Source organism: Microcebus murinus, chromosome 7, assembly GCF_040939455.1.
Source record: "Microcebus murinus isolate Inina chromosome 7, M.murinus_Inina_mat1.0, whole genome shotgun sequence".
Taxonomy (NCBI): Eukaryota; Metazoa; Chordata; class Mammalia; order Primates; family Cheirogaleidae; genus Microcebus; species Microcebus murinus.
Genome location: NC_134110.1, coordinates 22,133,396 through 22,145,699, shown reverse-complemented (window position 1 = coordinate 22,145,699; position 12,304 = coordinate 22,133,396). Strand labels below are relative to the sequence as shown.

Here is a 12,304-nt window from a genome sequence, read left to right as displayed (position 1 = left end):
TGCATTGTTTGCCATGAAAAACGTGGTGTTTCCTTATTTTTGTTTCTTTATAACATAGCTACTTTCAAGATATTTTGTTGTTATTGCTAGTTTTGAATTAATTAATCATCATAAGCCTTGAAATTTTCTTTATAATTTTTGGACTTGGGATTCTTGGATCTACAGGTTTATAGTTTTCATTAAATTTAGAAACTTCTTAGCCATTATTCATTCAAATATTCAAATATTTTTTATGCCCTTCCCCTTCTTTGAGGACTCAAAATACTCAAATACTAGGCTTCTTGAAATTGTCCCATAACTCAGCAGTGCTCTCTTCTTTTTGATTCTTTTTCTCTTTGTATATCGGTTTGTATAGTTTCTGTTACTATTTTTCAAGTTCACTAAGCTTCTATTTGCCCTGACTGATCTGTTTTCCTTTTTCTCTCCATTTTTGCCTTTAGATTAAGAGTTTTATTGTTCTTTCTTCAGTTGGTTTGGAAGTTACATGTTCCTTTGATATTAATATTATTTTAGTGGTTACACTAGAGATTATAGCTTGTTTCTTTGACTTATCAATATTTAATATGGATTGATTTTTATTCTCTTCTTAGACAAGGGTCTCTTTTTTCTTTTACAAAAACACCTTTTTATTCTCTTTCAGCTTCTATACTGTAGTGTGTTGTAATTATATCAATTTATAAATCCCTTAAGATAATCATTACTATTATTTATTATAGTCAACATGAATTTATATTTGCCCTCATATTTACCATTTTTGTTGCCTTTCATTTGTGCATATTAGCTTTTTCATCAGTGCCAATTTTCCTTCTCTTTTAAGACTATTATTTAATATTTTCTTTAGTTCTGATGTGCCAGTAACACATTTTTCAATTTCTTTCTAAGAGTTTATCGTTTTGGGTTTTCTTCATTTTAGTGTCATTGTTTTAGTGCCTTGGTATAATCTTTCTTTATTTACACTATTTAAGATTCTTGGACCTGTGGTTTTTGCTTTTTAATCAGATTTACTAAGTGCTCAGCTATTATTTCTTCAAATATTGCTTCTGCATCATTGTTTCTCTCCTTTCCTTCTGGGGCTCGGGTTCCACATATGTAAGACTTCCCTCTGTCCTCTGTGTCTCGTGCCCTCTTTTCTGTACTTTCCAGCCTTTAGTTTTCACATGATTTATTCAAAATACTTTTTCTGATGTTTCTTTCAGTTTACTAATTTTCTCTTCATGATCACCAAATCTGTGTATAAGCCATTCATTGAGCTTTTAATTGAAAATTTGGGGTAGCTGTAATTTTTTTTTTTTAATAAATCTATTCGGTCACATTTCATAGTTTCTAGCTCTTCCAGAACTTCAGTCTCATCTTTAGCTTCATGCTCATAGCAAACATAGTAATTTGAAAGTCGCTGTGGGCTTGTTTCTATTCTTGTTTTGTTGGTTCTTGTTCTGTGGTGCCTTATCTCCTGTTATGCCTGGTTCTCCCCTACCAACACCTTGGCTTTAGCCCAGTGAGACCCATTTCTAATTTTTGACCTCCAGAACTGTAGGATAACAAATTTATGCTGTTTTAAGGTACATGTTTGTTCTAGCATCAATAGGAAACATACGGGTCCTAAGCTCCACCATTTGTCTCACCAGTTCCACTCAATTTCTCAACTACCTCCATCAGAATTTGCAGACTCCACTAAGGGAAAAGAGTCTCCAAAGACCAGTCTCAATTCTCAAGATATTTGTCTTTTTGGGTCTTGGCTTGATTAGTCACCTTCTTGTTAAATCTCTACTATTTCCAGGCAGGTGTTTTTAATATTCTATCTGTTGTCTCTATTTGTCTGCTGCTAGTGGTTTGGTCCAAATTGCCTAATACTTCAGTGCTGGACTGTTTTTCTTTTGAACCTAATGGCTGAGCTAGTCTGGTTGTGCTTTAGAATTTCCCATTCCTGTTGCCATTTTAATCTTGGAGTCATTCCCCAGGTTAGCACAAGAGCTTCTTAGCTGACCTCGTCTTTATGTATCGCCCATCTCGATTTTCTTCTAAAACCAACACTGTGGCTTTCTTCTGCACAGCTACCAATGGCCCTATAGTAGATGGGGCTCTACCTGTAGGGTCCACTCTACTATAAATCCAGCTGAGGCTGCAGTCCGGGGAGAAAGCACCTTCTCTCCAGCAAGGCTGTCTGCTCAGTGATCTCTGAAGGACGACAGGTTCACATCCCACAGTGCCACCTTTGCTCGCACCATTACCCCACCTGTGGGTGGTGGTAGAGGCAAAAAGTGGCCTATAGCTGTGCAGCAGACAGGCTGACCTGTCCCCTGGTGTGTGAATTAGCTCAGTAGCAAGACTCCAGACATGTTTCACACGGTGCACCTTGTTGGACTAAGTACAGATACGTTGAGAGGGCTATTTAAAGCACAGCCCTCATTTAGGTTTTGAGGTTGGTGTTCTATGAAACAACTCTGATTCCGTGCTGTCTGAGTGCACAGCCAGTTCTTAGATACTCTTAGACACATTTGATGAAGGAAAAAGCCAGGCTCTGCTGACAGCCATGGCCCACGAAGGCATCACGAAGCATTTATGGCTGGGAGGGAAAGAGAGGGTTTTGATTTTGAGAATTCAGACTCAAACTCAGCACTGTGAGCCTTTGAATTTTGCCATCATCTAAACGGAAGCTTGGAGGCTTTTTGACTGTGAAGCAGCGAGGAGGCAAGGGAGCAAAGGATGAAAAGGCAGGGCTGGCTCCACATTCTCAAGTCAGATTTAATGAGGAGAAAGCTGCTTCCTACTCGCCAGCTAAGAGAAGAAAGAAGGCAGCAACAGACACCCCTTGATCAGTTTCTCCGAGAGCTGTCAGAGGCCTTGAGCTTCCTGGCACGGTGTGAGGTCACTCCTGAGGAAGGACTTGGAGGCCCTGATGTCTGTCCCAGTCACCCTGTCAACTGGGCTAACCAGGAGACACAGGGGACATCGGGAAGCATGAGACCCTCACAGAATCTGTCCGCTCCAGTATCGTGTGCAGTCGAGGCTTTGTGGCGGGCTGCTGTGCCAACCTACTCAGGCACTCCTGCACTTAGGACACCTTAAATAGCAGTCACAACCGTTGCTATTGCAGCTTAAATTGCTATTTGAGTGGGTTTCATGATCATTTCTATTCAGTATTTGTCTCAGGGCATAAACTTTTCCTATGACACTGAATCTATGAAACGTTTTGGATAAATGATTACTTTAGAAGACTCTGTATGTTAATATGTTTGATGTTTCCTGCCACCAGCATGATTCCATTTGGATATTTATTTATTTAATAAACAATTGACTGAGCACCTGCTACCTGCTGGGGACTCTGGTGGACAAGACAGACTTACTTCTTTGCTGTTTCAGGTTAGCCAATTGGGAATGTTGATTTGGCAATACAATCTTTGAGTAAGTAAATTCATTCAGTATTGGGCATCTTCCCTCCTTTGAATTCCTACAGCTCTGGAAGACATGTAGCAAATACAAATATTAATAGGATTAAAAGTACAAGACAAAAGAGTTAAGGCGATGATTCCATTAATTTGGGTTAAAATGCTTTGCCTAAACTAATTCAGGTATTCTTCACACATTGCCAATAAATACAGAGCTCAACTAGAGGCTGCAAAGGAATCATTTTAGTATATATTGCTACCAAGTGAAATTTGGCTGCATTTATGAAAGAGGGACCATGATTTCTGCAACTGTGGAGAAGCCCTGCCAGCCCCTCTTGCCAGTCCTGTCTTCCCCAGTGGGGCACCTGCCGGCATGCTGATGGTGCAGCAAGCAGAAGGTCTAGGTCCCTAAGAGCCCAGCACCAATTCTGGCATGATTTGGAAGCTTACGGTACACAAGATCCCTCTGAAATAAGCATCTGTCACCCTTCGACTATGTGTATAACAGGCTCTGTGCTGGTCTCCAGGGCACAGTGGGCCTGTTCTCAGGGAGCTGTGGTCTGGTGAGGGAGGCAGGGGACTCAACTCTGACCACACCCGGGAAGCATGAGGTTTAATATCTGCGTGGGGGCTGTGCAAGCTTGGAGCAGTGCACCTGCCTGCCCTACCTAGGGGGCTGTCAGGAAGTCTCCCCCAGTAAAGATGACATCCTCAAACCCAAGGGCAGTTAGCCGATACAGTGGGATGGGAGGGCAAAGGAAGATGTGCAGAAAGATCCCCGGACATCAAAAGGGCACCCCTTATGGGAGGGGCGGCGGTGGAGGAGGTCACGCCATGACCCTGGGTAGAGCCTTAATGCTGCGGCTTTCATCCTGCAGGGCAGCAGCCGTCACCAAAGCTTTGTCAAGGTGAATACCTGTGTGGTCAGACTGGCCTTTTGTACCACCATGATCACTCAGTGCCAGGGACAGGCCTACGGCAGGCAGGCAGTTAGAGGTGTTGCATTTGTCCACTCAGAGGCCTTGAGGCCCATGTCTGGAGGTGATGTTAAGGCTGGAGGTGAATGGGTTGGGAGGACCTTGACTTCCTTGTGACCTAGGATTATCATGATGGGACACAAAGAACATGTTCAGAACAATGTCCAGATACAGAGGCAGAAGAGCATGTGTGTTTTCCGTGTATTCTTGCTGGTGCAGGTGCTGTGCATACTCTGTCACGCTCCTCTCTGCCCACCTCGTCCGGATGCAGACACAGGGCTTCATGCTGAAGTTTTCCCTGCAGAGTGCGGGCAGGGTCCCTTGCTGGCAGGGTAACTGCAGATGCCCAGGTGTGCACCTGTGGTGCATGCTCACCCCTTCAGCTGAACCAGCGTAAAATGCTTTATTGCATTTCTTTTATGATAGAAAAAGTTATAGCATCCTCTTTAATGAGCTGTGAATGTCCTTTTAGACATTATTTCTTCTGTTTCAAGATGCTTTTGTTTGCTTTTATTTTAAATTCTTAGTGGAAATCCATTTAATGCAAATGTGAAAAACAAGGTTGGTTACAGAAGCTTCCCTATAAATCAAGCGTTCACTCAACTAAGAGTCTGGGCTCTGCTGAATTAGACATGTGCCTCCCCCGTGTGGTTGAAGAGGGGGCACAGCACCTGCACAGATGCCTGCTGTACCGGAGGGGTGCCCGGCACCAGGAGGAAACAGGAGAGTGTGGAGGGCTCTGGCAGCCCTGGAGGGAGGGAGGGGCACACCCGAGGCTGCAGTTTCTACCAGATAGGCCAGTTCAGGGGCAGGGCTGAGGGCTCTGCTGCATCACTGTCCTGCCTCTTTCTTTCCATCTGATAAGATGAATGACTTTGTCCAAAGAAACTTCAAAAATATTTGGAGGATAACAACAGAAACTACTGGCATTTTATTGCCAGTGAGGTGCTTATTTGAACGTGCATGCTCTGCAGTGGGTGAGCCACACTTAGTCTGAGATGCTGGGGTCGAGCCTCAGCGTGTGGGCAGCTTTGGCTTGAGACCTGTATGTGTGAGCTGCACTCATAGGCGATGCTCTTTATGCAGGAGAGAGCCCATCGTCACAAGCAGGGGGTGAATCGGAACCACCTCTGCATCCTACAGAACTGTGGACTTGGAGGGCTACAGAGATCTCGGAGATCCAAGTCCAGATGCCTTCTCTTCACTTGCCAAAATGTCATGTTTATTTATCAGAAGAACTAGAAGTGACCCCCCAGGTTCCTGATGTTTTACTCTCTTTTTGGGTGAACTCTGCTAATTCCACGTCAGCAGGCATTGCTGAAGATGGAGAGAGGGTATCGACAGTCAGATCGGGGTACATTTAACTGAAGCATATTTTTAAAAACTTTAAAACATATATTAAGTTTTTTAGAAATTTCTGTAGAATCTCTTACATTCAGGCTTATTGGACATGACATGATCTTTTCCTGTTAACACAAGACTGTCTCAATGAGCGTCAGTGGCTGAGCTGATGTCTCAGAGGCTGAGGAGGCTTTGGTCAGTCACTCCAAGGCCACTGTGACCTTGGGCATGACCTTGGGCATGGTTCTTAAAGCTCCTAAATTGGAAATAGTGCAAAAAACAGCCTCTTAGTAGTGTTGTAAGAAAGTATAGCACATTAGCACAATGCTAGGGATTTAGCAAGCTATCAAAAACTCATCCTTATGTTGACGATAACAACCACCAGCACAGTAAGAGTCAGTTATACAGAAGACTTTTTGTACTTGTACTGAAAGGTCCCAGATTTCTGGGCTATGTTCTATGTGATGATTAATTTGTTTCTTCTCAGTCACTTCTCAGTGTTTGCTTATGTATGCTTTAAATTTTTTTATTGTGATAAAATATACATAACATAAAATTGACCATTTTAATCATTTTTAAGTGTTCAGTTCAGTGGCATTAAGTTCATTCACACTGTTGTACAACCTTCACCACCATCTGTCTCCAGAACTTTTTCCTTTTCCCTAAACGTACATGTAATTTATTTAAAAAGCAAGATTAGCCGGCTGAGAACAGAAGGGTAGATCGGGGCCTCTACCTCTGTCCGTGCTCCAGGGGTTGACAAAATCTGGCTGATGGATAACTAGGGCATGACCTTGACCTTGAAGCTGGCGTGGAATGAGGCAGGGGGGTCAATGAGTGGATGTAGGGATAAGCAAATGTATTTCTTAACTGAGGAGTGCTACTATATTGCCTATTGTTAGAAACTGTCAATGTCAACAGAATTTGCCTCATCCAAAAGCTGTGCTCTGGATGTGAACTGCTTTGTAAATGAGAAACTCAAAGATGGTCTCTGTATTCGTCTGCTAGGGCTGCCCTCACAAAAGTACCACAGACTGGGTGGCTTAAATAAAAGTTTATTTTCTCACAGTTCTGGAAGCTGGAAGTTTGAGATTAAGGGGTTGGCAGGTTTGGTTTCTTCTGAGGCCTCTCCTTAGCTTGTAGATGGCCATTCTCCCATGTCCTCACGTGGTCCTGCCCTCTGTGTGTGGCTGTGTCCTCGGCTCCTCCTCGTATAAGGACACCAGTCCTATTGGATCAGGGCTCACCCTAATGACCTCATTTTAACTTCACCTCTTTAAAGACCCCATCTCCAAATAGGGGAACATTCTGAGTTCCTAGGGGTTAGGGTTTCTGCATATGAATTCTGGGACTGGGGTGGGATATAATTCGGTAGCTAATAGTCTCTAAAGATCCCCCCAGTTCTAAAAATCCTCTAAATCCTCCCCAATCCAGAGGATGCCAGTGGAGCCAGGTGTCCCGTGCCCTGGCAGACTCCCCATGCACATCCCCCAAGGCTGGTAGAACGTCACAAATGCAGCTCTGAAGTCCCAGAGACAGAATGTCCTACTGCTTCTGAGCCATGTACATTGCATTTTTCTTAGAGAGAAAGAATAATAAACAGAGACGGAATATTTTAAGTTCTACCCTCCTCGTCTGCCAAGAATAATCCTGTATTCTCTGGAGCTCAGTCCCTTCATGGCCATCCTGTACTTTTGCATCGGCAAATATCTGCCCGGGAAAAAGCCATCCCCAGACTTCACGATAATCCACAAGACTTTAAATAAACACAAGACTCCTTGAAATATAGCCTCGCTCTGGAAACAGCGTCACAGGCCATTTCAGTCTGACAAAAAGGGGGGCCAATGGCTAATTAAACTTCAAGAAGAGCCTTTTAAAATATAATTTCAATTTCAGTTATTAAATTGAGCTACAACTATCTAGTGAGTTCTCCTTTTAACATGGGAGATACATTGGGAAACAGTAGGAACCGAATTTTGAGTATTTACCTCTATGGCTGTCTTCTATGCAAGGAAGGGTGTTGCTGTAGAGCCATAATTACCTGCAGTGGTCTCCACAGTGTTGATGCCATTTCTGTGATTATTTGTAAAGATATGCTTGTGTGAGTGAAGACACTTGTACCTTTTTACCACGTTGTGACCCTTGATGGAGAAAATAGAAGGACAGGCCTGACCAGAGAGCTGATAAAAAAGAAATCCATGCATTGTACTCAGTTATTTACACTAGAGGCTTATTCTCTTTCTCTCCTTTCTTCCTCCTTTCCCTACTCCTGAGCTCTTCGTATGAGCCAGGTATCGTTGTATCTATCAACGGAAAAATCCTAAATTAAAAACTTTTTTTGTGTGGTGAGCATAATAATCGAGCATAATAATAATTTGTTGGCTCACACATTGGTTATTTAAATCTTTTTCATTAAAGATTCATGAAGAATTTGTAGTGTACATTGAGGAAATAGTATCTTCGTATGAGTTCCTATTTTCTGGATGGAATTTGCTTCTCTAAATCTGTATATAAAATTGGAAGGTACTGATCTGTCTCCAAAAACACATTCATTCCTTCATTGCTGGCTGCCTTTGCCATTATCTCATATTCTCTTTTGCATTAGAGCTACGGTCATTCCCGCTCACTTACTAACCAGTCCTGGCACACTTACTGTTATTCATTATAAAAATAGTTAGTTATTTATTATAAGAATGAAAAAACAGAAATGCCTTGGCTTTCTGCAGAGATTCATAGGCAGAGTTCTTCTCCCATGAAATGTCCCTGCCATGGACGTGAGACAGAAAAACAAGTGCCCTTTAGAACAGAGCAGCCCGAGCCCAGATTTCTCTAATGTATAACATGCTATTATTTTAGGTCTCCGAATTCAATCCCTTGACGTTCACCAGCATAATCGAGTGTGAGAAGCCAAACAACGACCTGACTAGGTTTCGTGGTTGCATGTGAGTATCGTGCATCTTCCTGCGCTTGTCCTTCTGTGTTATATACTGTATTTATGTGTACACATACACACACACACACATATTTATAAAATATGCATTTGATTTTCTTTACCATGTCGTGTAGCATTTTGGGAACGTTGCCCAGCACCCGAGCCTTCTTGGCTGCTCACAGGACTAGTTGTGTCATAGGATCTGGTGAGCAGTGGAGACGCACCAGTGCCAGCTGGGGTGAGAGGAGGCGCGCTCTGCCCTCCTCTAGTGAGCCTTGGGGACGTGAGGGGGTGAGCTGGGAAGCCTCGCCGACCACACGGCCCCATTAGATGGAAGCAGCAGCCAGGCGGGGGGAGGTGGGGTTTCCCTTGTTCATTCACCCACTTGTCACTGAACACCGGTCACTGTGTGTGGGGCCCTTTTCAAGGCTCTGGATGTAACGCGGTGAACTCTATAGGCAAAACTTTCTGCCTTTGTGTTTATTTCATTCAAGTTAGGACAAAAGAGAGACAGTATAAAAAATAAGCCCCATATATAGTGTGTCTAATGGGTTAGCCCTTTCCTTGCTCCACAGCAGAAAGGCAAACAAGGCTGATCGATGGCACAGGGACTGGCCCTACGTGGGCACCTGTTAAAGCTGGGCTATGGGTACCTGTGCAATAATTATACTCTTCTCTCTACTTTCATGTCTGTTTGGAGATTTCCATAATCACTGTGTGTGTGCGTGTGTCTTGTCGGTGGTATGGGGGAAACATAGGAGAACATAGGCAGTGTCAGGATGGAGTTGCCAAGCGGCACTGTGGGACCGTCCAGGACAAAGCCTGTGACAAGAGCCTGAGGAACGTTAGGTTGGACCTGCCCTCGTGCGCTGCACCAGCAAACTCCACGGGCTCAGCTCTCCTGTCAGGAGAACGTGGGGTCGTGTCCCTGCACTGTCCCGCTCTGCTCCTGTGTAGTGGCCCAGGCACAGAGCGGCCTCCCCACAGGTACTCAGGGGGCGTGGGGAAGCTCTGCCTCTGAAAATGGGCTCCATTCCTGAGAGCTTTTGTTGTAAGTGTGAATCTTCTGATTTACGACACATCCAGCGTTGCCACGTGCGCCCGGCACTTGGTGGGCAGGTGGGGACGCTGGGGGTGAACTGACGAATGGAAGCTGTTCACAGTGAGAGGCGAAATTTGTCTGTAACCTGAGAGCCTGCTCAGGTCACCCGCTGAAATTGTCCTTCTTCTTACCTGAGAGTCAGAACTTGGATAATGTTAGATCATTCCTTAAAGGAACCAATAAAAAGAGGCTTCATAAGAAAAAACATTAACATACAATATATAAGATTTGAGGATAAAATACTCCCCTCCCCAGACATGACCGGTCTGCTGTGGATCTGCTGGTCTCTCTCGACTCCTGGGCTGTGTTCTCCAGGCCTCCTTGCCCGCTGGCCCAGGAGTTCATACACGCGGCCCCATCCTCGGCGCTGCTGGGAATCCCCAGGCCCAAGCTGGCGCAGGTGCCGAGTTTCCAAATGCTTCTTGACCTGACATGACGAATGTGGATGGGTGAGGACAGCCTCCATGGACAGTGTTCTGCGTGTGTTCTTGCTCGTGGCCTAATTCATTGTGTCAACTCTACCGGTCAAAAAAAGAAGGGGTTAACATCCTTCTCCAAAGAGTATACTCCCAATCCATGGTCTGTCTTCCTCTGCCTTCCTACTGGGTCCCCCAGGAAGCCTCTGAAAGATGCAGTGTTCATATGCTCAGACGGCAGCTCACACGTTCATTGCCTGCTGTAGAGCTAGGTATGCGCCCAAGGGGACTGAATCCTAAGTCAGCGACATTCAGTCCTGCCTTTGGAAAAATACCTTCTTAGTGAGGTCTTAGACAGGTCCTCTTAGTGCTGAGGCCGACAGGCCCTGGAGCCCCCACTTTCTAGCTGGGTAGCTTTAGGCAAACACCTCCACTCATCTGAGGACTCCCGTCATGTCATTATTGAAAGTTCAGTTAATGTCATACACAGAAATCTTCCAGAACAACAGGTGCTTTATCAGTATTGGCCACTATTACTGTGGCTGCTGAAGCCACTGTTTCTATTACAGACCATAATATGAAGCAGGAATGAGAAGGGTCGGGGGAAGTTGGGGCGAGAAGTCGCATGTTCCCTAGGTGGGGGACAGGGACCCATTCAAGCTGGAGAATGGTCCGTCTTCAATGATTTCATCAGAAGCAGCTGCAGGAAGAAGGAAGTTGGGCTTTGCGGTTTCCTGAATTGGAGAAGCTGGCAAGTACGTCAGGTGGGGCGACCCGGCTGAGAGCACACAAGGGTCGGGAATTCAGGGGAGAGAGGGGAGCCGAGGCGCAGATCTGAGGCCCCTGCCTCGAAGGCACGTGTGAAGGCAGGGAGGCAGCCAGGCCCCAGGGGCAGAGGGTACAGGATGGAAGGAAAGGTGTGCGGAAGAAACAATCCCAGCAGCATCCTTTGTGTGATGGGAGTGCCGCTCAGGGCGGTGCTCAGGGTGGAGGCACAGTAGGGACATGGAGGAAGGAGGCTCCACAGAGCCTAAGGAGGTGCCGGCCAAGCTGCCAGAGCAGACGAGGCAGGGAAGGGGATCCAGCTTGCAGGAGGTGGGGGCATTATATTGCTCTGCCACTCTTTCTAGAAGTGTGGCTGGAACAGGAGGGCCAGAGATGGAGGCCTCACAAAGCAGAGGGACACTTGTTAAGAAGAGAGAAGGTAACAGAAGGCCAGGCTGGTGGGGCCCTTGGGCGCACGTGAGGGATGAGCTCAGTGCAGAGGGAGCTGGAGTTCAGTGTGGGGTGGTGTCAGAGAGCCCAAGCCCGGCCCTCTGAGCCCCGCACCCCAGGCCTGTCTCGCTCCCCCCACATGCTGTGGGAGACCACCTCTCGAGTGGACTTCCAAGTGGACTCCATTCTGCCCGTGGCCAGCCAGGCCAACTCCTCCAATGGGTGCAAATGTTCCCGGCGTGGGTGTCCTGACTGGCACATTGCCCAAGAAAAATATGTAAGAAGGGCAACTCTCTCCTGCGTGAAATCCTTTCCCCCTCTGCTCTCCGGCTTTGTCATGCTTTCTCCACCCAGTCCTCCTCGCCTGGTCCCCACAGAGCCCGGGACCAGGTACCATCCAGATCTGTCCGGGCACTGCCAGTTCAGCAGTTCAGGCATCTGCATACCTGACACCCCCCCCCCCCCCCCCCGTTTAACTGTGACTCACTGTCTCCACCAGGTGGGGTGTTTGGGATTTGTCACAGGACTGTCAGGGTGTGGACAGCCCCCTCCCAGCCTGACTGACTCAGGCAGGGTCTCTGGAGGCAGGCACTGAGCAGGAGTGTGTTAAAAGTCCCTCCTATGACTCTGGGGTGCAACCAGAGTGAGCAGCCCTGCCCCAAACAGGCTGAGGGGAGACGGGCAGCCTCACATCAAGGAGCTCCCTTGGGCAGGAGTGCTCCCTTGGGCAGGAGTGCTCCATCTGGTAGGGCCTAGTCATGCGGGATCTTTAGTCCTACTGTTCCCAGGCAGAGAAAAGGGAGGCCCCTCCCACACTGGTCCCAATAATCAGGGCAGGGCACTAACCTGGGAGGTAGCGCTGCCTTCTAGGCTCGAGAAGTGGATGACTGCGGAGCCAGTTCCCTGGTTTGCTGGTTTGTTCACTCCCATTATCT

At 46.3% G+C, this 12,304-nt stretch overlaps 1 protein-coding gene across 2 annotated transcripts in view; it reads left to right on the top strand.

Annotated features, from left to right (window-relative positions):
- Window positions 1-12,304, top strand: part of ATP10A (ATPase phospholipid transporting 10A (putative)) — a 152,460-nt gene that overhangs the window by 93,000 nt on the left and 47,156 nt on the right. For both annotated transcript variants that reach the window (XM_076004887.1, XM_012760152.3), the window contains exon 3: window positions 8,561-8,646. In XM_076004887.1, coding sequence (XP_075861002.1) covers window positions 8,561-8,646 — 86 coding nt within the window. The remainder of the gene's footprint in view (window positions 1-8,560; window positions 8,647-12,304) is intronic.